General features: G+C 34.1%; 1 protein-coding gene across 1 annotated transcript in view; it reads right to left on the reverse strand.

The window, feature by feature from the left end:
• The window catches only part of LUZP2 (leucine zipper protein 2), a 191372-nt gene that overhangs the window by 86536 nt on the left and 80769 nt on the right, over positions 1–24067 (reverse strand). The window contains exons 2-5 of the mRNA XM_035550448.2: positions 20970–21087; positions 19423–19493; positions 16666–16747; positions 9157–9219 (exon numbers count right to left, since the gene is read on the reverse strand). Coding sequence (XP_035406341.1) covers positions 9157–9219; positions 16666–16747; positions 19423–19493; positions 20970–21087 — 334 coding nt within the window. The remainder of the gene's footprint in view (positions 1–9156; positions 9220–16665; positions 16748–19422; positions 19494–20969; positions 21088–24067) is intronic.

The raw sequence follows: 24067 nt of genomic DNA on the forward strand, positions 1-24067 counted from the left end.
TATAGGCACACTATCACACAGCCCATCCCATGCTCCTCCTCTCAAGTGTAAGTATACCATGCAAGCAGAACTCCAGCCCAGTAACTTGATTCTCAAGATTGACCCTGGCATAAATGTCTTTCATGTTTAAAAGGTACTACTACTTGCAGAGTACCAACCAGACATTGTCAAAAATAAAGATGACAGGCTGATAGCAATTTAAGAAATACTAAATGGATGCATTTCCATATATTAACACTTGAGACAATTGCTGAGTCTAATTTTTAAAATGTGAATTTTCTAGCTCAGAATGAACATCAACTACGTGAAATTTGAGATTAATTTATCTCCTGGAGTAAATGAGCAAAACTCCACTGAAATGAATCTTACATAAGGACCAAAAAATATGCCAAACAGAATAATTTAAAAGTGACATGGAAAGATTTGAAGTTTTGGTACAAGAAGTAAGATGAGCAAATCAATACCAGAAAGAGGAAAGTTTCCTGGGAAAACTTAGCCAATACAATTTCAAGTGTATCAATTGTAAATCTTTTGATGCCTTTAAGCAACTGAAGGTCACAGTATATTCTCATAGATACACAAATATATATTTGAACCTATATGCAAAGAAGGATACTCACAAATACATGTGCACATAATCAGGAAGTGAACACCTGGGTTTAAATTTACAGAAGTACACTTACAGTCTTACACAGAACAACTACTCTACATGTGAAAAGGTAAACACAAAACATTAAAAAAGGACAGCACAGGTTGCTGATGAACCATAGCAATCTGACAGGGGTGTTGCCTTTTTTTTTAATCTAAATTGTTGTTTTTGTTTGTTTTAATCTATGTAGGCTCTACCTGAGTTCAGGTATCTGTCTGATAAAAACAAAATACTACTCAGACATCCTTATTCACAAACACGAATTGAGATTAGAGAAGATAGCATCTTACAGAATACTTTTAGCAGCATCTGCTTGTTTAAACTCTTATATTGCCCAAGAAACATTTCCACATCTATTAAATTTTGCATGTTTTAAATTGTTTACAAGACCCCAGATAATTAAAAATGTGAATAGTTTAAGTATTATTGGATGTTGCTTTAAATATTTTCAATTATGAAAATCACAGAATCGATTTCTGCAGAACTGAAGACAGTGCATGTGAAGATTTCTATAGGCAAACTTGATAAGTGAACATAATTATTACAACAGCTATGGCAAAGCCACTTTGAGCAGTCTAATAACAATTTTTAAAAAGTACAATATAGCTATAAACAAACTTTCTTAATATCAATACTTAAATGACAACTCAATAAAATCCATGCAAGTCACTCAAGTTATTATGGTTTAAATTACAGACAAATCAAGTGATCTATGTAATATTTCCTTCTCTGATAGCATCTGCAGCCTCAAATACTGTGGAACAGCGTTCCAAAGGGAGTAGTGTGGGAGAAAAGATTCCAGGACAAAGTGGTTTAAAATGGTCTGGATACCAGAAAATTACCAATTTTGGCCCAGAATAGCACAATTTCTACTTTTGAGACTCAGTAGAAGGTTGACTGGACACTGAAGGTGAACTGTTTCTTATCACTAACATAATATACATTGAATTACTGGAGTGATTGTATAGGAAGAGGCCAGTCAGACTGTAAAGCATTCTGTTCCCACTGCACTGAACCATCAACACTTCCACATTTGTAATGCTAGCAATTCCACAGCAACGCCGAGATATTCATTAGGAAAGTGGATACGTAAGCATGATCTAAATAAACTTTGAACAGCCCTCCTCAAAACACTGCGTTTTTTAGTTAATTAGTTTATTTTTACACAGACAAAAATGCCTGCATTTGGAAATATCCCAGGGTTTCAGGCTGAAATGAAATGCGAAGTAGCTGAGAACCAATTCATTTTACTGTCAGGAAAAAATAATTTCCTGATTCTACTGCTTTAAGAATGACATGGTGGAGTTAAATTACAGTCAAACACCTGGTAGGGTTTCGACATTCACTGAAAAGCCTGATAGATGCTTCAACTCATGTGACAACATGACTGACAAGTCAGGAATTTCATTAGAAGTTTTATTCTAGAATAGTTCTATCATAAATTACAGTTAAGTATTTTGTTATTTTTATCATTTCATCTTCCATAAATATCTATATATGAATGAGAATTATCAGTCCAAATATTGCACGTAGTTTGATCAAATCAATGAGCCTAAGGAGAGAACTATAATCTTTTTAAAAGTCACAGGCTAACAAACCTCAGTCTAAAAATACCTCACAGTATAAAGTTAAACTTTTCAAGCTATACCTCATCTTGATTAAGATTAAAAACTACAAAAAACACAGCAGTCCAGTTTAATTTAAACCTCTGAAGAACAAAGAACAGAAATTATTTTCCAAATCACTTTCTGCTCCCACTGAACTCAGCAAATAACCTCATTTATATTCAACAGTATGACCATAAAGAAAAATGCAAACACTACACCTTCTCTCTTGAAAACAATGGAATTTTTGTATAGTGTACCATAACATGATCAGCTGGGACTTCTCCTGTCCTTTTTCTCTAATTTCTTATTGACTTTCATTGAAATATACTCATAACATCAAGAGAACTGTCAGCCCACAACAGCATTGTTGCATTCCAGGTGCAACATAACTTTCTCAAGCAACATTTTAAATGAATAAAACGTGCATTTTTTTTTTTTTGCCATATATACCTTTTAAAATTCTTATGCTACTGTGTGGTGTTTTCAGAGGCAAAGAATAGTGTGATACTAAATTAGGATAACAGAGCTTCTCAGGGCTCATCCCTTTTTCTTAATCTGAAGTGACAACCATTGATATTTGAAAGCATTATTTGTGATCATGAAATCAACACCTCACCTTCTCTTCACGAACTCTGGAAATTTATTCATTAAAGGCTCTTTTATTATTTCATCTAAGGATAAAAATCAATATTGTCTACTCGAGATTTTAAAGTATCCATTTATATATATATATTTTTAACCACATATACCTTTGTTACTCTCTTTAAAGTGGTCTTCTCACTAGGTAATTTTAACACCTTGGTACCAACAACCAGTTTTTCCACTTGTCTGCATAACATGAATAAATTAGAACAGAACTTTTCTTTTCCTGTTTGGCAAAATTTACACTAGCTTCAGGGGAAGTTTTACATTGATTATAAAATTTCAACCATGCTTAACATTCTCTGGAGCTTGGCTTTGAGCCACCTTGCCCTCAAGATCTGCAGCGCTAGAAAACACTGATTTGGATAACACTGGGATTCACAAAATTCTCTTCTCAAGTACAAGGACCAAAGATTTTAATTACGTTTCAATGCTGCCCCTGTTGCCTTCATTGAGAGCTGTGTGTGCAAAGGACAGAATACAGCTCTTTTAAACTTCATTAGTCAAGATGCTCTCTAATACTCCATGTTTTGCTGCCTTTTTGAAATAACATGAAGTGAAGAAACTACTAGGACTTACTACTCTTTACCCTTAGCTTTTCAAGTATACTGGCCATACTGACATAGAAATAAGACAAAATAGAGCATCAGACAACTCTGGCATCTCCCCAGTGGCAAAGGCCCAAGCAATCTGATCTTCAGCATTTTTATAGAAGCTCACATTACGTAGCATCAGTACCCAGGAGCTCTAATTTTCATTTCCTTTCATAGGAAATTGGTATTGGAAGCACAGATTGGAAATGATGCTTTTCTCTACAGACGATGCTTTGCTACAAATGACAACTGCCTAAATTGGGATAAAAAGGTGTTACACAGTCTTGAGACCAGACAAGTATGACAAAATAAAGAATTCAGACATTTTGCAATTTTTGACTTAATGAAGGAGGATGACAGAAATAAGAATTTAATAGGGAGTGCTTGGAAAACACTTGATGAGTCAAGATATCAGAATGACTTCGGAAAGATCACAAAAGAACACTGCTATGACTTTCAACACTAATTGAAAAGTCAACATACAAATGACATTGCACAAAATTGAAGCAGACAGCCAAGACGTTGTGGTTAAGCACAGGATGAAAATAGATGCCTAATAGGTACACATTTCATTTTTAATCTTCTCGTCCATTAAGGATGCATTTTACCTAAACATTCATACTTTAATGTGGACTGCACTTTCTTGTAGCTTCTGGCTGTGAATTAGATCCCTTAGAACAATGAATCTAGATTTAAGAAATGAATCAAGACAACAAAAATTTGGCAGTTCCTAGGACAGAGAGAGGTTCAGACTTAGCCATTAAAATACTTTAATTGATTTTCTGATTATCCTTCAGCAGAACCTGAAAAAGCTCATCCTACTCTCTTGGGTATACAAGGTCAGGAAAACAGACTTTTAAAAACAAAGGCTTATTCTAACATTCACTGTAGCTGCAGTTGCTATCATGTCACTACAAGTATATCTCACTAAGAATCTGGATGCAGCAGGATTTGTTTACTTTTTGATCTCAAATACTGTCCTAAGAACCATCCTCACTTGATTAAACTGCATTTCCAGCTTTTCATCATCATTTTCAGGACAAATCATACTGAAATAATTTTAAATGTCATTTCATTAGATATATATATATTTTTTTAATTCAAATGAAGTTGCAATAAGGCAAGAAGCAATATTGAATTTAAAGGTCTTTAGCGGACTATGCTATTGGAAACTGCAACAATACTCTTGTTGTTTATTTAACTTTTCTTTGACAGTGCCACTGCCTCTGATACTTATTGGTGTTTTCTTCTGAATTGTAGAACCAATGCAATATCCAAAGAGGGAGCAGGACTTTACCCAACATTTTTTCTACATGGGGACAGAGTTTTATACTTAGAAAACTCACAGTTAATTTTATATACTGAGTACAAAGAGCAAAGAATTACAATGTCTTCCTTTATAGGATAGTGTCAGGATGCAGTTTCAAAGCCTTAAAATTTTGTTTCTGCTTCACTAAGGGAGTTCATTTTTTTTCCACCATAATTCAATGCAATTCGATTGAATTCACCCCGCAGGGCATGAAATTCCTGATAGATCAGGTGGGACTTTAAACTGCCATGACTTTGCCTTTTATTAGGGCAGCTAAGCACAGAGAGATTGAAGAAAATTCTGTTTTAGGATGATTTACTTGACACTAAAGCTATAAGTACAATTTATACATGAATAGAAAAAACATATTGTTTACAAGGTAGTTATTTAAAACTATGCTTCTAAGCAGAAAGAACACATTACTGGGAGCTACAGCCAGATCCATTTTCCACTCCTGGTTTACTTTGTATTGCCTGTATTACTATGTGCCTTTCATGTAATTCATGTTTTTCAAAGTTCTGCTGCAGCCTAAACAGCAAAGAAATCTATTGCCTGATATAAAACACTATACCAACTTAATAAAAACATGGAATTGTTTTAAGTAGAATGTGTAAATAGATTAACATACTTTAATGCAGGTATACACAGAGATAGAGCGAAACAGCTTCCCCACAGATCATAAGAAACTATACCATCATATCATCTCTAATCACATGTAATAAAATGATTTACATTAGAGATTATTTTTTGTTTAAATACATAGTTATACTTAAGTACAATGTGAAGCAACTATAACATCCATGTGACAAAGCTGAATAACGTTTCACTACCTCTCCATACATAATATCAGTAATGATAGCATTTATTAAATTCTGGGAGGAGTTCCTAACTTGCTTATCTCAAGAAAATTACACATAAATGTATATCAGCTGGAAGTCTTACATATTTTTTCAACTGTTGTAGGAAGCACTGAGAGAACTCAAAGAGGAATGTTTAGACACAATCACTATGTACTGTTTACAGCACTTTTTCCCCTCCACACCAGGGGAAATTTTTGTTGCCAACTGTTTTTACAAAACCTTGAGCAGCCTGAAAATTACCTTTCTGTACATTGTCCTCTCCTCATATGCTACAGCACAGCTTCTGCATTCAGTTACAATGCTGCGGTTGTCTGTTCCTATCTCTGAATTGCAAAGTTGAATGACAGTAGTTGAATATGCTGAAACACCAGAACTAAATGGGGAACTTTTACAGTCATGGGAGAGTCTGAGATTGCTGAATTACAAATATGCCAATATAAATAGACTGTAAATGCAATATTTGAAAGAAGGGCAACAGCAGCTGTGAAAGGAATTCCATTTTTGTTGTGTCTCTACCCATCTGTATGCAGACAGAACTGTCTTTTAATTATATATAAAATACCATCTATTAATTAAATATACAGCATACCCAATCTTACTAACAGGTTTCTTAAAAGTGTACTGTATATTCAGCGATTGGAGGTAGGGCTTAGATAAACACCGTTTCCTCAAAATCATACAATTTATTTTGTCCATCTCTTTATCAAACTATGAGGTCCTTAGTGAAGTGTTCAATAACAATAATTGAAATTCCAGAAAATCTGTTGTTAGTGGACTTTTAGGCAACTGGCAACATACTATAGAAGTTTTAATAAAAAGCCATTAGGTAGGCATAGCTATTAGTTCCTTCTCCACACACTAGCTAAAGCACATGACTAAGCAATCCTCTCAAATCAAATCTATCTCATGGCAAGTTTAGTTAAGTCAACTTATGTTGGATATTAGAATAAATTTCTTTACTGAAAAGGCTGTGTGGCATTGGAATAGGCTGCCCTCAGAAGTGGTGTAGTCACCATCTCTGGAGGTCTTCAAGAAACGTGTAGATTTAAAACTCAGTAGCATGGTTTAGTGGTGAACTTTAGTAGTAGGTTAAAAGATTGGAATAGATGATCTTAGAGCTCTTTTCCGACCTGAATGATTCTATGATTCTAAGAAAAGCATGCTGGAGCTTCTGATTTCCAGGCCACTCTAGGATCATATCGCTTCTTCAATCACAAATACTGTTCTGTATTTCCTCCTAAAATATATGCAAAATAAACAGTGCCTACAAACTTTTCCAACAGTTCGTGGAATACCTTATAAGATGACAACATAAAAAATGAAAATATTTCAGATAGTTTGAATAAATTAAAAACAAACAAAAAACATATAACTTATGCAGACTTTTCCAGTATTTATCTATGTGAAAGTGTTTGGATAGAATGCATATACTATACCTGAATGGAAATACAATCAGTATTTACATTAACCTTCACCTCTCCCACTCTTCTCTTCATCCAGCCCTCTTCTTTTCCAGCTACAGTTCATTGCTTTTCCAAAGTGTATAGGCATGTAAAAGCCTTGCAAAAGCCTAAAAGTAGGACCTGATAACTTCTCGTGCAATTTTATAACCAGAAAATACTTACAGAGCATCAAGACTGAATTCTGATTATCAAACAATCTCGCCAAGGCGGTACCATGTACCCTAGATGAATTTTAACTAGAGTACTGCATTAGCTTCCTTTTAAGAATGTCCTATTAGAGAGTCAAAAGTTTTCCTTTAGTCAGTACACATTATGCAGACTCTTTACCCATAACTGGAGCTATACCAGATGTGGGTTCATTACTCATGTTCAGATTCTCTTTTAAGAATAATGTGCAAGCCATGCTAAAATTTCCCTTGTGACCCTTAAATTGAAAAAATAAATTCAGTAACACTGCCTTGGTGCAAGAAGTACTTTCCAAGCAGCATAGTTTTGTGTTTCTTCATTTTTTAAATTATGTTTGGCATTTCAAAGTAGAGAAAGTTTATATTTACATGTGTAAATATTGAGGATATGAACCTAAAGAAGCATTTTAGATGACAACCACCCAGAAATCATACGATATTTTTCCACATTCAGTTAAGATTACAAATATTGTCCTACAAGGATGGTACAACCATACTTTTGACTTGTTCAAAGTATTAATTTTTCCACGTAAAATGTTGTAAAAGTATGTATATGTGATCCAGTCCCTGGGAAACATTTTAGTACTATTTCCTAAAAAGAGTTGTTCACATGCAGCTTGAAAATGAAGTCTTCATAGAAGTGCCAGTGGCTGACAAAGATTACCAAACAAATATAAGCCAACATAAAATTGCACTGTATGTTGCAGTCTTTGCTTTGAAAGGAGTGCAAGTGCAGAAAAATCATGATTCAGCAAATTAGTCTAATTGCTGTTCAACCATATATATATTTGTGTACTTAATCACTATTCTCTGCTCCCCCACCCCATCCCCTTCCCACCTCCCATATGATCAGCATCATCCATATTAGCTCTTTTCCCTTTTTGGTATCTAAAAGACAGTATAAATAAAACAAACAAAACAAAAACATACTAAACATTCTTATGTTCTACTATTTTATTTCCTCTGATAAAATCTTTTCTACCTGGGCAAATCAGGAAAACAAAAAGATTTTTTCAGCGTAAATGCTGAATGAAGATTTTCCTGATTCTTATAATGGTAAACTAGCTGAAAAAACAAGGGGTAAAAGTATGTACCAAAAAGGTACAGGTTAAGAGTATTATGTTTGGTCCATTTGTACTCAGCCATTTAAATAAGATAAATTGAAATACAATGTACTAACTACATATAGAAAAGCAATAGCAATGTCAGGATACTTTGTTTTCTTTCCTGTTTTATCTTTCCACCTTTAACTTTCAAGAAGTTTATTTTTAGGATCATGCAGTGCTCATGAATTTATACAAGTACGATAAAAGCTCAGATACTATCCTTGGGTAAATTTAGCACTCATATCATGCTTTTGAAAAACAACTACCTCAAGTCAAAACCAACCTTTTTTTTTTTTTTACATGTGGATTAATCAAGTAAATCATTGTCCATTATTTTTCATCCTCGGTTAATAAGCAGATATAGGTATGGTATGAATTAAAAAACTATATTAGAAAAGAAGATTGAAATCATTATAATTTGTTTTATTAGCCCATTCAGTCTAAGCTTAATTTATTTTTTTACACTCTAAAAATACCACAATTTTATAAGTAAAATTAATTTCTGTGATGAAATATAATACTTATTACCTGATATTCTGCAGAGGCAGATCACAGTAAGTACTGAAACTTCCATCATTCCACAATTCTAACACAAGAATGGGATAAATACTGATACATTTCATTGCTTTCTCTGTTGAACATTTGAGTAAAATCTTAAACATATTCAATAATGTTCAAAAATTGAAACTTCTTTGAAAATATCTTCTTGTATCTATTGTTGACAATTACACGTTCCTCTTACCTCATTTTGGAGGTCACGGATCATTTTGCTTTTCCTTTCCATTTCAGTCTTCAAAAAGTTAATCTAGAAGTTTTAAAAAAATGCTGAGTGAGTTTTTGAAACATAGGTAAACATCATCTCAAACTTTTTTTTTTTTCGGACTGGCTTTGAAAAAAATACAATTATATCTGGCCCTAACAAATAGTGTTCTAGTACCTTAGAAAACTATTGTTGGTCAACCACATCGGTATAGGTCACAGTTCTTTACTGAATAATCTATAAATGCATACTATGCATACTATGATATGTACTAGGACACATATAATGGAAAGAAGAAAATCACTGCATAAAAAGGCTTTGTACCAGTAGATATAGTATTTGTTCTCTGCAGTGAAGTCCAAGGTGATCTTAAGAAAATTCAAGATTTTATAAAAATATTATCTGACATTATAGTCTATAATATTTTAACCATCTAAGAACACCATATCTTTAACAGCAGGTTTCTAAAAGTTACTTGATTCGAATGCCATGTTACTGGCACTAACAAGATGAAGTTCTCAATTCCCATCAGACTGATCTGTGGAATGAAATGTAATTTTTATATACAATTGCTTGAATTTGGTCCTTTGTCCTTTTTTATTTCAAACATTTGTCTTGGAAGGTAAAACTTTCCATCTTAGTTTATCAAAGAGTTTAAAATACAGTATTTACAAATCAGCCAAAGTTTCTCTTAGGAATAGGCTTTCCTCTGGACTTAAAGAACATAATGGGAAAAAGGAGATAGTGATTATAACAACTAAGATTAAATCAACACAGTCTCTTTACTTTAAGGTATCCACGAGCATCTTCCTCCGTTTTGCACAATTCTCATGCTTATATACCCAATACCCCATTCATTGTTCTCTCCACCATTGATCCAACACTCCACCTACATTCCAGGGAAACTACAGCTCACCTGCCACTGCAGGAAACTTGTTAAGAAAAACAAAATCTCAGAAAAAAATTTACTTTTTGAGTTAGACTACAAATAAGCTGACCTAGAACATAAAGTTTTGAATATCACACAGATCAAAAATGACAGGGAATCTGTGCAATGTGACAGTTGTTCTTAGAATCATGTCCTCACTCAAGTAGGTAGATGTCAGTAATTTAGCCATCACTGGGCTTGACGTCACTCTTATCACTATCAAAAGGGAAGTCACAGAACACTATCACTTAAGAGAGCAAAGTCAGTAAGGGGTACATGGGATGAGTATCAACTGACACACATAACAGAGCTTCTTTTTTAAATGCTTCCCAAATTTTGTCTAAATAATTAGGTAGGTTATGGGAACACTAACTATGTACAGATACCAATGAGGATCATGTTTTAACAAACGATGAATATATTCAGTACTTCTCTAGCGATTATGTCTGCAAATAATGAAATTTGGTCTATGTACAATGTATAATAAATATCAAGTTTTTGCACAACAACAAAAGTCACAATCTAAGTATGAGGTCAGGATTAACTGAAAAAATAAGAAATTAACTATTCACGATACATTTTCTGCTGTTTAAAAGATTTACCAACTACCATTCAATGCTTACAAAAAATATATTGCTCTGTTAAAGAGTATTCTTTTTCTTCACTCTAATTCTCAAGAGAATGTTAATATTCCTTCAAAGCATATCACTTCTATCTAAATATGAATATATATGAAATACCAAAAAAGATACGGTAATGGATTTATTGACTGAGTGCTCTCTATACATAGCCTGTAAATATAAGCTTGGATCTTCCAGGAAAAAGATACCTATGACACCACAAAATTGTTAATTTAACCAGCAAGTTAAACTAGTAATTTATGTTAATTGCTCCTCACATATACCTGCATCTGATATCACTTTTACAGACATTCTAAATAGTGCTAACTTACACATTTTCATTATTCAAGTAAACTAAAACTGTAAGAACACTACTTTTTTTTTTTTTTTTAAAAAAAAAGCTATACCAGCATTAATTAAGAAGCCATTCATTTTTGCTTGCATATTACAGCAGCATTTTTAGAGCTGTTCTACTAAATCTCTAACAGCTGAAGAGCCACTTGTATATCTGTAGAGAGCTACATAGGAGGAATTTATAAGGCATGGCTACTGGAACTACTATATAATCTATCTATCCATTTAAGTAAATCTATGTCTATAATTTCATGCTTTAAGGCAGAGGAGTCTGTACCAGATTATTTGCATGATGCTTTTAGTCAGTCCCAAAGACAGGGAATAACAATTTTGCTTCAGAATCTGAAGTCATAATGTACAGTTTAGGGGCAACTTGCAGTGCACAAACTGCTTTTCAAGAACAAGTGTAAAATTTGGCTTTCTGTCTCCAAATCTTGATAGCATAATACACATGAATAGGTTAAAGCGTAATACACATGAATAGGTTAAAGCTCAGCTTTAATATAAACGTACACAAAATGAAAAAAATTAAACTATGAAACTTTCTACATAGAATCATAGAATGGCTTGGGTTGCAAGTCGCCCTACAGGATCCCCTAGTTCCAACCCTCCTGCCATGGGCAGGGACATCCCACCAGACCAGGTTGCTCAAAACCCCATCCAACCTGGCTTGGAATACTTCCAGGGATGGGGCATCAACAGCTTCTCTGGGCAACCTGTTCCAGGGCCTCACCGCCCTCATAGGAAATAATTTCTTCCTAATATCTAACCTAAATCTACCCTTATTTAAAGCTACATCTTTTCCACTTCCTACCCGCTCTTTTTTCTTGTTTGACATTCAGCTCTTTCTTAATGTTGGCTGTCTTTAATTATTATCTAGCTGTAATTATGAAAATACGTAATGAAAATGGATTGGTGTTCTAAGGCTGAACTGCAATATTAAGCAAGGACACTGCTTCTGTCTCCTGGAGACAGACATCCAAGGTACTCAGAGCTTTGTGTGCTTCAGAGCTCATTATGTTTATTAAAGGCAACAGCTTCCATCCAGTAGCCTTTACTCACAGCAGTCTGTGACCTTGAAATGTTCAAATTAAATTTTCCCCTATCGAAATACAGAATACTTTAGCAGATGGCAGTGATCTAATTCTAAGAGTCAGACAATAGTTAGTTATTCACTACAGACGAAGGATGAAGGAATACCAATATAAAGTCATTACTGCACAGTCAAAGCTCAGCTGTACACTTATTCGCTTACCTCCAGACATCTTGTACATTGTTCAGGACTAAGACCTGAGCAGTTAAGATAGGACTGAAATACACTCGCCAACACTTAACTACTTAGGTAATATTTCATAGCCCTTGTATACTCAATATTCATTTTCATCGTCTTATTTTCAAGTTAATGTAAGAAGTGATTCCAAAAGCCAGAGAGAAGGGGTTACACTGTTACATTTAAACATAAAAATAAAAAAATTCCCACCTTTGGAAAAAAGTGTTTGGCAAAGTGTTAAATTCTTCTGAAAGCAAAACTAAACATATATTTTTGCCTATTAGGATTTCTTAGATGAACGTAACTTTTAAGTTGTAAGCTGTATTTTAATCAAGAAACATTTTTGTCACAGACATTTAGGACTTGGACCTGTCATAAGAATTGTTAGTAAACAAAACACATTGCTCAAGTGAAATGGACGTCCTATCTTTTTATGAAAAACATTTTAAGCATGAGTTGAAGATAGCTCTAAAGATTCTTGTTTGTCAGTGAATCTCTCTGAAATCAATTTTGCATGTTCTAGTTGTATTTTACTACTAAGAACACCCTACTGATATCAAATTAACCATATCATGGTGACAAGTCATGAACAATCTATTACTTAATTCTAATTTTTCATAATGAATACCGAGAAGCTGGAAAAAAAAAGATTTTATGCTGACATATTTTCTGCATTATTTTGACAGGCTGTATAACAATTGTATTGTCAAACAACTCCATCACCATGTCTTTTTAAAAATTGTTACCATGATATAAAATAGCAGCAGGAACAAAATGAAAAGGCAGACCTAGCTTCATCTACTTACTCTACCTTCCCTGTTTTTTTTCTTGCTATCCTTGAGGTCATTTTCCTGTTCCATTCTTTACTTTCTCTTTCACCAACAACAGTCCATCTCATTTTATAGACTTTGAAGTTAATGGAAAACAACTTTGCAAATTTTTTCCTTCCTAAAAAATAACTGTATCATTGAGGATACTAATAGTATGAAGTGCAGACAAGTGAAGAGCCCTTATACAAAAACCTCTCAAGGGTTTGTTAACCTAGTGCAGAGATACAGAATCACTACTTATCTATGTATTCAAGTTCACTGAAAAAACACTTGAAAGTTACATAAATGTGTCATTTGTCCTCTGTTTCTTTGTTAACAAATGTGAAAATTGGTCCACACTCCCTAATTCTGTTTCTTGAAGAAGTAATTTCACCTCACATTTACACATAGTTTGACTTTATTAACTGCACTACAACCTATTATAAACTACTTTGGTAATTATTAAATGCATACCAAAAAGCTCTGTCAGCCTTCTACCTGCTGGCTAAAGAGGTCAACAGGTTATATGGATTTGTCCTATACAGACAGAACATTTTGTATACGTATTGTACACCTAAATCCAGCAGAATGCTCTTAACAAACATAATTTTAGAAATATTTCTTGAAAGATAAATAATGCATAGTTCTATTGTGAGCTGGCAGGTACACCAGAGAAGCTCCTCACAATAAAAAGCATTCTGTAAGACTGCATTTGACCTTGAACTTTGCAACATAGGACTATTTGAAAATTTAAACCATCCTCACCACAATAGTTTTCCTCTGCACATTTTATTATCCTGGATAGAGGCATGAATTGAACCTAATTCTGCCATATAATTTCTAGAAAAAGAAAAAGCTTGCCCTAACATGCTTGGCTTCTCTAATCCTAAAGAGTTAATAAATAAATATATAACAGGCTAAACATGCACAACAAATTTCATAACATTTGTGCTATCCTTTATAACTGTTGCTGACAAATCATTTGTGCAAATGGTAGTGAAAAGTGTTGCTGTATGTTGCACAAGATTTGGTTCTAAAGTGTAATGCATTGCTGTAGCTGTAGCATCTTTTTTTCTTTTGGTTTACTCTGAGCCCTTCAATACTTTCCAGGTTATTTTTCATGTAATTTGACTGATGTAATTCTTGCAAATTCTTGCATACTCTTTTGGATTTACATAATTGAAACACTAATTACCATCACACAGATCATATGTTCCCTGTTGAACACATACAAACAATTAACATGCTGTAAGCATTATATTATGTCTCCTCAAAAAGAGCAGAAAATGAATATATATATATATATATACACAACCATTGTTTTCTCCAGCGTTTAATGCACATGGCTTTGAGAAACGTAATTCAATTCTTATTTACTCAGATAAAAATCAATATTTAGTTAGTTCACTGAGTCCTGTAGAATAAAATATGCTTAAGTTTGGTTAGAAACAAGAATCACAATTAGAATTAAATTAAAGCTTCCATTCTCAGGCTAGGCTTGCCTCGAAGTACCTAGACCTTCTTTCAAAGCAGTCATATTGCTTTCAAAAATACAGGAAACAGAGAAACCATCTGAAGAGTAACACTGTGTGACAGTAATAATATTTATTTCCATTTCTATTGCAGCTTTCATCTGAGGGCCCTGAAGCACTTTTTGAATATTCATTCAGTCTCACTGTAGTGGTGAGTTTCATTACATACATCGTACCCTGCGGCATAAAGAAATAAATGTCACAAACCAAGGAGCCAGTATTGCTTTCCTTAAAATCAGTGGCAGATTTAATACTCTTATTGGCAAGTTTTAGAATACAGCTCAGGAGTTCAGTTTCTCTAACCATCTGACAAGTCCAAGTTCATTTCTATTATCAATTCAGAATGTGTATTTTTTTGTGTGTGTGTTTTCATTGTTGTTAGTTTGTTTGTTTGTTTTCCTGCAATGGATTTGTACTCTTCCCAAGTTCTATGCTGGAGGCTGAGTTTATGCAAGGAACTGTTGCTCAAGTTAAAAAGATAGCATTACATCAAAAAAAACAGCCAATAATCCATTCACTACAGCTGAGATTTATTTAACGCAGCAGGATTAATTTTCAATACCAAAATCTAATATAGAGATTTAAAAAAAAAAAAAAATCCACTCAATTTGTAGGGCTAGAATTTGCTCTGCCACCAAAGCATCAGTGCATCTGGAAAAGACAACTTTGGAAAAGCATGTTTTGCATACTTATCAGAGAGGATTAAGTTCTAATTCTTATTTCAGGACAATATATCTTGCCTCAGTACAAAATCTTAAAACAAGGACAGATTTATGTATGTTCATAATAATTAACAAACTTATATATATATATATATATATATATAAAATATATACACACACACGCATATACTCTTCCCTGATTACCAAGGAAGATCCAAGATACTCTTTTCAAGGTTCAATTCAGCATTCAGTTTACTTATTTTTTCCCAATCAAAAAGAGACGAGGGCTTTTATTCTCTGTAGAGGCCTACAAGTGCCAACAATCCAGTAATTATATGTTGTGGGGCATGAAGGAACAGGTAAAACAGTATCTTTACCCTTCTGACTTCTGAGCAACAAAGGGAAAAAAAAGAGCGCTTTCAAAGATTATCTCAGCTGAAAGAAACCTGCAAGAGAAATACTTACTTCAAAATCTACCTTGTTTCTAATTAGAATGGAGCACGTAAAACTATTATATATATATATATATATATATATATATATATATATATATTATAAATACATACTATATATTTATAACCAAAATCCAGCATAACCCATATAAATGACAATTCAAAACTATATGAAAATTCAGGTTAAGCATTGATGTTACAAATGCTTAAGTCTGTAGCTGAAGGACCTACATGTGCCTTCCCAGCCTACTTATATCTAAGAATCAAGCAAAGATTTTTTTTTTTATTATTTTCCCCTGTGATAGCAAAATCTGGCTACTTATGTCCCACAGCATTACAGTGCTATATACAAATCCAACTAATTGTACTATTTATCCAGAATTAAAGCATGAAATCTTAATGGGACTTACTACCTTCGTGTAGTGACAATTATATCTTTTTGTATGATCAAAATCAAGCTTTCTGCTGTTTATTTTCTTGCTGAAAATCAATAGCAAATCAAAAAAGTTAACGACAGTATGACAACATAAATTGGTATAGATGAGACATGAGGGTCCATAAAGGTAACCTCATCGGCGTAAGGACTTCGTTCCAAACCTCTGAGAGGCTAGGTACACACATCTAAATCCTACAGAAATTAGTGAAGATGAATATCTTAGGGTTTGACTTTCACCACATCCTTTCTTCTGAAGCTTGTCCAGTACTAACATACTTGAAACATTAGATTTTAACATAAGATTTATTTATTTTTTTTTTTAAATGTGCAAACATATTTGAGATTACAACAAACTGCTGAGGCAGGAGGTTTAAAAAAAAAAAAAGACAGAGGAAAAAGTAATGGAAGAGGGACAGGGAATCACTTACGGTAGCTTGCTGCTTTTCTGCTTTCTCAGCTGCCTCATTAAGCTGCTTTTGAAAGGCCTCCTGAAGAGATTTCATTTCTTCCCTAGTTTGTTGAAAACATAGAACACAAACTTCATCACAATTATCCATTAAGAAATTATTCTTCACTTTCAAGAAAAGGCACCTTTAATTACTCAGAGTAATGGACATATGTGCTGTATCTACAGGTGTTGCTAATAACACTACAATGACCCCATGAACTGTAGTACCAATGCAAGACAAATTACCTATGATGGAAATTGTCTACCTTTCACATCTACCAAGAAGCATGCTGTGCAAAACATCTGCCAGTGCATAATTTCTAGCAAGAGATTGGCACAATAAGAACAAGAAAAGCAGGCTACTGAAAATACACTGAACTGGCACCACACTAATATCAACAGCTTGTTAAAAAAAGTAATAAAAATACTCTTATATAATTCAGCTTTCACTTGGCTCTTTCTAGAGAGAAACAAGAGGAAATTCAGTAGAAGATTCTGGCATACAACTGGACAAGAGAAAAAAAAGTAGTTGTTCGGATCAAAAAAGCTTTGCGTTACTGATGTAATCAGAAAATTTCTCCAAAGATGATTGCAGCAAGCTGAGATCCTCTGCTGGTCATCTCTTTGTACCCATGACAGATTTTGGAGCTGTTACAAAGTACCAGAGTGACATATTTCAGAACAGCTGCAGAGCATTATCAGTGCTGCTGCTTGCATGGACAAACCTCTAGGAATAAGGACCAACATAAAACTGGGTCTATATACAGCTGATAATTAAACCCAATGAAAAGTAAATTGGAGTGGAAGGCTTCTAGTTCAGACAAGAACAGAATTTGTGAGCTGCTGTTTCTTAGCTGACACCTCAATTACTTTTGCAATTTTGGGAAGGTTGGTACAAACAGATTTAATTGAGATAGTGACTGAGCAGCATGAAACCGATGTATCATCAACACAGTACAGCTCCGTTTATTGTATAAACAGATGTGATCATTCCAAAACGTTGATGGTGCACAACAATAACAAAACTGGAGACACCGTAGTAAGTGACCAAATTTTACTTGCAGCTTGAGAAGTACTGAAGAACTCACACAAAAGGAATAATAATAAAAAAAAAAAATCTAATGGGAAGTCAGCAGAGCTAGCACAAGCCAAGATTCTAGCACTCCAAACTTTACTGTCATCCATCACCACAGGAAATAATCAAAGCAGTGCTCGCAGACCAGACAGAGCTCACATTTGTCCAAACCAAGTTGATTGTATGATTAATATTGTAATATATTTTGGATTGTGGTTCAAATACAGCACATTTAAGTGGAACCCTAAGTTCACTGTTCTTGACTTACTGCAGAAATATTGCCTGAGTTTCTTGGCAAATAAACTGTGACCATTTGTTAAATTCTATGAGGGGGATTCCTTGGCACATTGTTAACAGTTGTTTCTTATATTGGACTTCCATAGCTCTCAAAGTAAAATACAGTGAGCTTGTAAACAGTTTTCAAGTACCCACAATACTTCCAAGACATTTTATTGAAGTATATATCAAAAGCCTTTTCTTTGCTGCAGGAGTGTGAGGGTTGCTCAGTAGCATACTGCATGTTGCATTGATTCCCAGTCTGTCTCTGGGAACTGCTGCTGTGCAGTAGTATACTCGGTAGTTGATACCCTTAGAAGCACAAGTTCACATTTCCTTTTGGATGGACTTTGGGACCAAGGGGACATTTAAGAAAGATATTAGGAAAACAACTTGGAGTATATGACTAATGTATTTAGTTTTCCCTTAACCCACTAGATTTTTCCTATCAGCAACTCAGAACATCTATTCACTGTGTAGTCTTAATACTTGTAAATCACTTAATGTCACTACTTTATATAAGAGTTGCACAACAGTCAAACCACTGCAAAAACACAGTTATGTATGAAGGATAGAGCCCATGGCAGGGGCAGCTATGATGCTGAGAAATATACCTTTCAGTTGTATCAAATCAATATAACATATAAGTGTTTAAATAGAATAATTGCTGAACTAAATGCTTTAATCATTTAATAGATTTATCTGGAATATCTGAAAGATTCTGATGTATGTGATCCTTCTCCATGGAAGTAAAAATGTAAAGTTCTGTGGTATTTCATTATGGCTTCAATTTGTTTTGTATTGAAGAACTGAAGGTCGTTGTATTGCAAGCCTTCTATACAACAGTGTAATTTTGTATGTACTTCTACTAAATGCAGTATCAGCAATAAAAGGAATAAAGAATTTAAGTATTGCATTTCTAACAATGAAGGCAGTATGCACTGTACTTTAAGTTTTTAATATATGTTTTTCTTTCTAGACAAAAATTTGAGAAACATATTGTTTCAGATGAAGTGACCGCTCCCTATATTAGTTATGTTTGAATTCCAATATTTAAGAGAATTAGGTCACACAGTGCTGAGAAATAACAGTACTAATGAAAAGAAAGTGTCATGTAGAAGGGTCAAAACCCTTTTCATTAGCAGATATCTCACTGTAGCATTTTAATGCCTTTTCCTCATATATGTCCAATATCAGCTTGTATGTCATTTGTTTTCAAAATTTCCCTGAATAACATTCCTTGCCTTTATTTTACTGTTATTCTTATGATCAGCAGCGCCCAGACTACATTAGTGTTTATAATTTAAGGCAGAAAGACGGATGGCCTTTTGTAATCTTATATCTTTTTGTCTAGAAAGGAAAGAAAAGGAAGAAGGTGTGTCTTACCTTTGCTTTTGGCCCAGTTCCAGCAGTTTCTGCACATCACCTCTGGCTGATGCTTCATCATTTTTCAAAGACTGGTAACAAAGCAAGAAACCAATTACCAAAGAGATCTTGAATGTTTCTCATTTGTTAAATGATTAATTGGGACCTCTTTCATAAAACATTCCCAGTGAATTACAGATATTAATGATAAAAGGTTAGAAAAGTAGGAATAGCCTGACTTTTCTCTTCAGCATAACTCACCACTGCTAACTGTACACATCTGTTTTGTCTGTTTTAAGTGAGATCTGATTACATGATATAAGTTTAGAAGCAACAAAAAAGCATTAAGAAGGCAAGACAAATACAAGTGTGAGTACAGAATATAATACCAGAGACCTCTTTGCATATCTCTGGATCTCTGAAGCATTAAGTCTAAAATACCTCACAGTATAATTTTGCTGAGTACTACCTTCAACTTTGCTGCATAAAAAGCCCATTCTAAAATAAAGTAGCTACATGCTGGATCACATTTCTATAAGAAATAAGAAAAAAATATATTATAAAAAAAGGAGTGGTAAAGTATTTAAGGCAGCAAGGGGGGGAGTGGTGGTGGTGAGAAAATGTTCTATAGGTAACAGTTCACATTAATTAGAACCAGAGAAGTCTGGTAAGACGATATAACACAATAATGTACTATAGTATATTACTGACACACAGTACACATTTTTTCCCGTAAAAAGATAGCAGGATGCTACTCCATATATTTTTTCCCAGCTAGCTTATATCATCATAAAGGTAAATATGCAATGTCAGAAAAATACCATCCATTAAAAATGCATGTAATACAGGGAAAAATCTCAACTTAAAGGGAGTATGAACGTTTTCACTAGGCCAGCACATTGTATCAGTCAGAGACAAACATGCTCTTGAGTGATCATCTGGTGATTTCAGTACTTTGAATCCAGAGCAGGATCTTTACTTTTCACTCTGAAGTGCTGATTGGACTGTGAAGTTAATCTGACTATTGTCCTTTCAGTTTATGTACAATACCCCCAAAATCTCCCAAGTTAAATGCAGAAGTGTCTCAGCTCTAGTTGGCTGACTGCCAGCTCGTCTAATACAATTTATCAGTTGAACTTGTAAAGTAATCCCCTGCAGCAAATCCAGTGACTCTGTGTAGATGGCATATCAGCAAGGTAAAGTCAGCAGCTACACTAGGCTGTGTATATGCAATTTGTCAGCAAAGATGCAGCCTACAACAGTAAAGGAAATCCCTTCCTAGTAGCTGCCAGGGTAAATAGGCAGGGTAAGTCCACTAATACAGCTTATTCTTATTCTGTTCCTCTTTTTGTTCTACTGTACTATATTTTATTTATTGAGTAAATGGTCAAAGGGATTTCAGATTCATTCAGACTGCATTTTCCTTGAAAACATCCATTTTACTTTCAGTGCAATATCAACAAAATTATTATTTGCATATTAAAATCAGCAACAACAACAACAAAACACACATTTTTTGAAGTAAATAGGCTGCAATCCTATGTCACAAAACCCAGATGTAACCCAACCTGGAGGTTTACTTTAATTCCCTCAAGTTCTTTAGAAGTCTTCGACAATTGACGAAGGATATTGCTCCTTTCCTTAAAGACTTCTTTCAGCTGTCTCTCCAGTTCTTCGTAGCCCTGTCTAACACAGAAAACAAAAGCATGAGATCCTCTCACAACATTCCTCAATGTATTTGAAAACAGTTCACCCAAATTTAATTAACTCCAACAAGATCCCAAATTGGAATGTGGGAAGGTGCCCCCCTCCACCTACCCGTATAAAAACTTGCTTTCTCCCAATTTAGATAAACAGATGTGTTAAATGTTAACCTGATGTGCTGCATCTGAGTATATAAATCAGACTGAAACACTGGTAATTGTGTATTGTTTGTGTTGAACATGAGACAGAAAGGATGTGTTTAACATGAATGATGGGATAGTATGAGATTTTTCTTGTTTTGAAAGATATTCATTCCACACACGAAACCAAGCAAAACTTTCACAGTACAAAGTTTCATGACACCTAGTAATTTGGGGAAAGGATGATTCAGTGCTGTCTGAACTTTGTAAAGCCTATTTCATATAAAAATTTCCCCTGACTGAAATCTCCCTGCAGTACAAACTAGAACCAAAAATATGCTAAGAGGAATCAAACTTATATATGAATTAATTAGTAAGTCAAAATATTTTGTCTAACCCTTTTAAAAACAGTAATTCTTTCTTACAAAGTAATTATAGTTTTTAAAGTTTTCTGTAAAATCCCCAATGAAATCCATCTGACATATTGGTTTAGGTTTCATTTTCAATGAAATATGGATCCAACTCTCACATGCCGTTTCGTGTAAAAAGCAGACATCTCAGATAATTATAAAACAACAAACTTTTTCATTTAAAATCATGGTTTTGAAGAAGACTGATCAGTAAACATCCATTCCTTGTACAAGTGCAGTAGGGGGTCTTTTTTTCCACTAACCTTGCAGTAACTCTACTTGTAAGTAACCCTTAGTGTCTCTAAGATGGGGAATAAAGAACCTCAACTCTGCAACATTGGTGCTATTTTCTGATCAGACCTAAGACCTTGAAGTTAAACGGTAATCTTAACATTCCTTTAATGGATTTTGAGTACGCTCTTAAGCAAAGCAAGTCACTAATGTAAATGTGCTATCTAATATCAGTCATATCTTCGCAATAGAGGCATCACAAAATATGATTTATGAAAAAAGAAAACGGTATTTGGATACCTAGCAGAGATGAAAGTGAATGAAGTATCTCTTCCATCAACATAACACTTTAGACAAAGTATCTTCACTTTATATTGAAGTTTGACCAATATTCTGCTCACGTTGCCAGAATGTGGCAGATCAAAAAGCATGGAACTGTTTGAGTTTGCATCTTTCTAATGACACACAAATATCTCCAGTTTCTCACTGCTGCAAAAATAAGAACAGGGATGTTTTGGCCTGCAGTGTAGTACCCAATACTTTCAGTGAAGATCATCAGCACACACTAGGTTGACTTCCATTTTTCAGTAGAAATTTTATGTTAGAGGACAGCTGAAGAAGAAGAGAGGAGAGAGGGCTTCCTCTGCCCCCCAATAACAAAAAATCTTAAGTTTTCCCAGGATGGAAAAACACAAACTAAAATCTAATGCTTCCTCTACCTGGTAAATAAAATACTCAGCTTTCATCAAGTTATTTTATTCTTTTGATATGTTTTGCTTTTCCTCTCAATTTGTGAATGAACTTTATTAGAAGAAATGGTGGCTTCAGACCATTTCTATTATGTTCATCTACCAAATACAAGGAAAAATTGGAAATCTTGGGGAACAAGAAGTGCATCTGAGAACAGCTTTATGAACACGTAGGGCAAAGTCCATGCAAGAAGATTATGTCAGGACTCGATTACATGTAACCTATGTAGTAACTCAACAGCAATCTGGTTGTCCCTGATATATAATAACTAATGTTATCAGAAGTACAGGATCAAACACAGGTCAGTCACATCATAGGTTTACAAGGAAAACCCATATGCTGAGAATTTGAACCTTCCACAATTCAGCATTATTTACAACCCAGTTTTTGCTTCATATGTTTCTCTCAAGTTGCATGACAACCTACTGTTATGTGAACTAAATCTAGCCAGTGCTAGAACACTTGATAAATACTAACATTTTAGTTGTTACATGCAACGAATATTATATGCATTAAGCTTTATGAAGAAACACCTACAGCTTTTGTCACCACCCCGGCTACATGTGATTTTTAATAAGGTATACATCACAATAAAAGAGCTGGCTCACCTCGGTGCCAGGAACAATATTAAGTGTAATCAGCCTGACAAGCTTCAGAGAATACTCCTATTGTAATTTGATAATGAACAGAGGTTAAGCACGAATTTCCTCCTGCTAAAGTAATCAGGTAGTTTCAGTAAGGTCACCATTTCCATTCTTCTTTAAGCAGCACAAAACATGTATTAGACTTTTGCCATTGAAATGTCATGCTTTTGTTTAAAGTGAAGCCCTGCATTAAAAAATCCAACCAGGTGGTAACACTGTCTTAAATAATCACTTCAAATTAAAGCCTTGTCCAGGACTTTAAATTGCTTGATCTTTAACAGTTGCTAAAGAATTGTTAATTTAATTGTTCCTTAAATTGTTGACAATATTACTTCTGATATTAATCTTTGATTCTTAGCACTGTGTCCAAGGACAGTGTTCATGTATCTGACGACAGTAAAATTCAACTTTGCACATGGCTATTTATAATACAACTGCAATTTCTGCATTGAAAAGTTAGGTCGTTTAGACCAACCTAGAGCAATTCAAGTGAAAAATAAAATTAAAAGTAAAAAAGGTGAATTTGTCAATACAAAATAGTATTTTGTATTTATATAGTATACTATATTGTAGTCATGAATCACTTAGATTATTCAACTATTCAAGGACTCTCATTATTTCAAATAATTGAATATATCTTCACTTTTGCACCTTAATAAAAACAGGATTCCCAGGACTGAGTTTAAGCAAAGATAAAACAAAGACTTAAGCACTCAATTGTTTTTCTTATTCCTGCCTTCTTGAATTACGAGTAACTGAATTTCAGTCTCCCACACATTTGATGAAC

Source organism: Cygnus atratus, chromosome 5 (assembly GCF_013377495.2).
Source record: "Cygnus atratus isolate AKBS03 ecotype Queensland, Australia chromosome 5, CAtr_DNAZoo_HiC_assembly, whole genome shotgun sequence".
Lineage (NCBI taxonomy): Eukaryota > Metazoa > Chordata > Aves > Anseriformes > Anatidae > Cygnus > Cygnus atratus.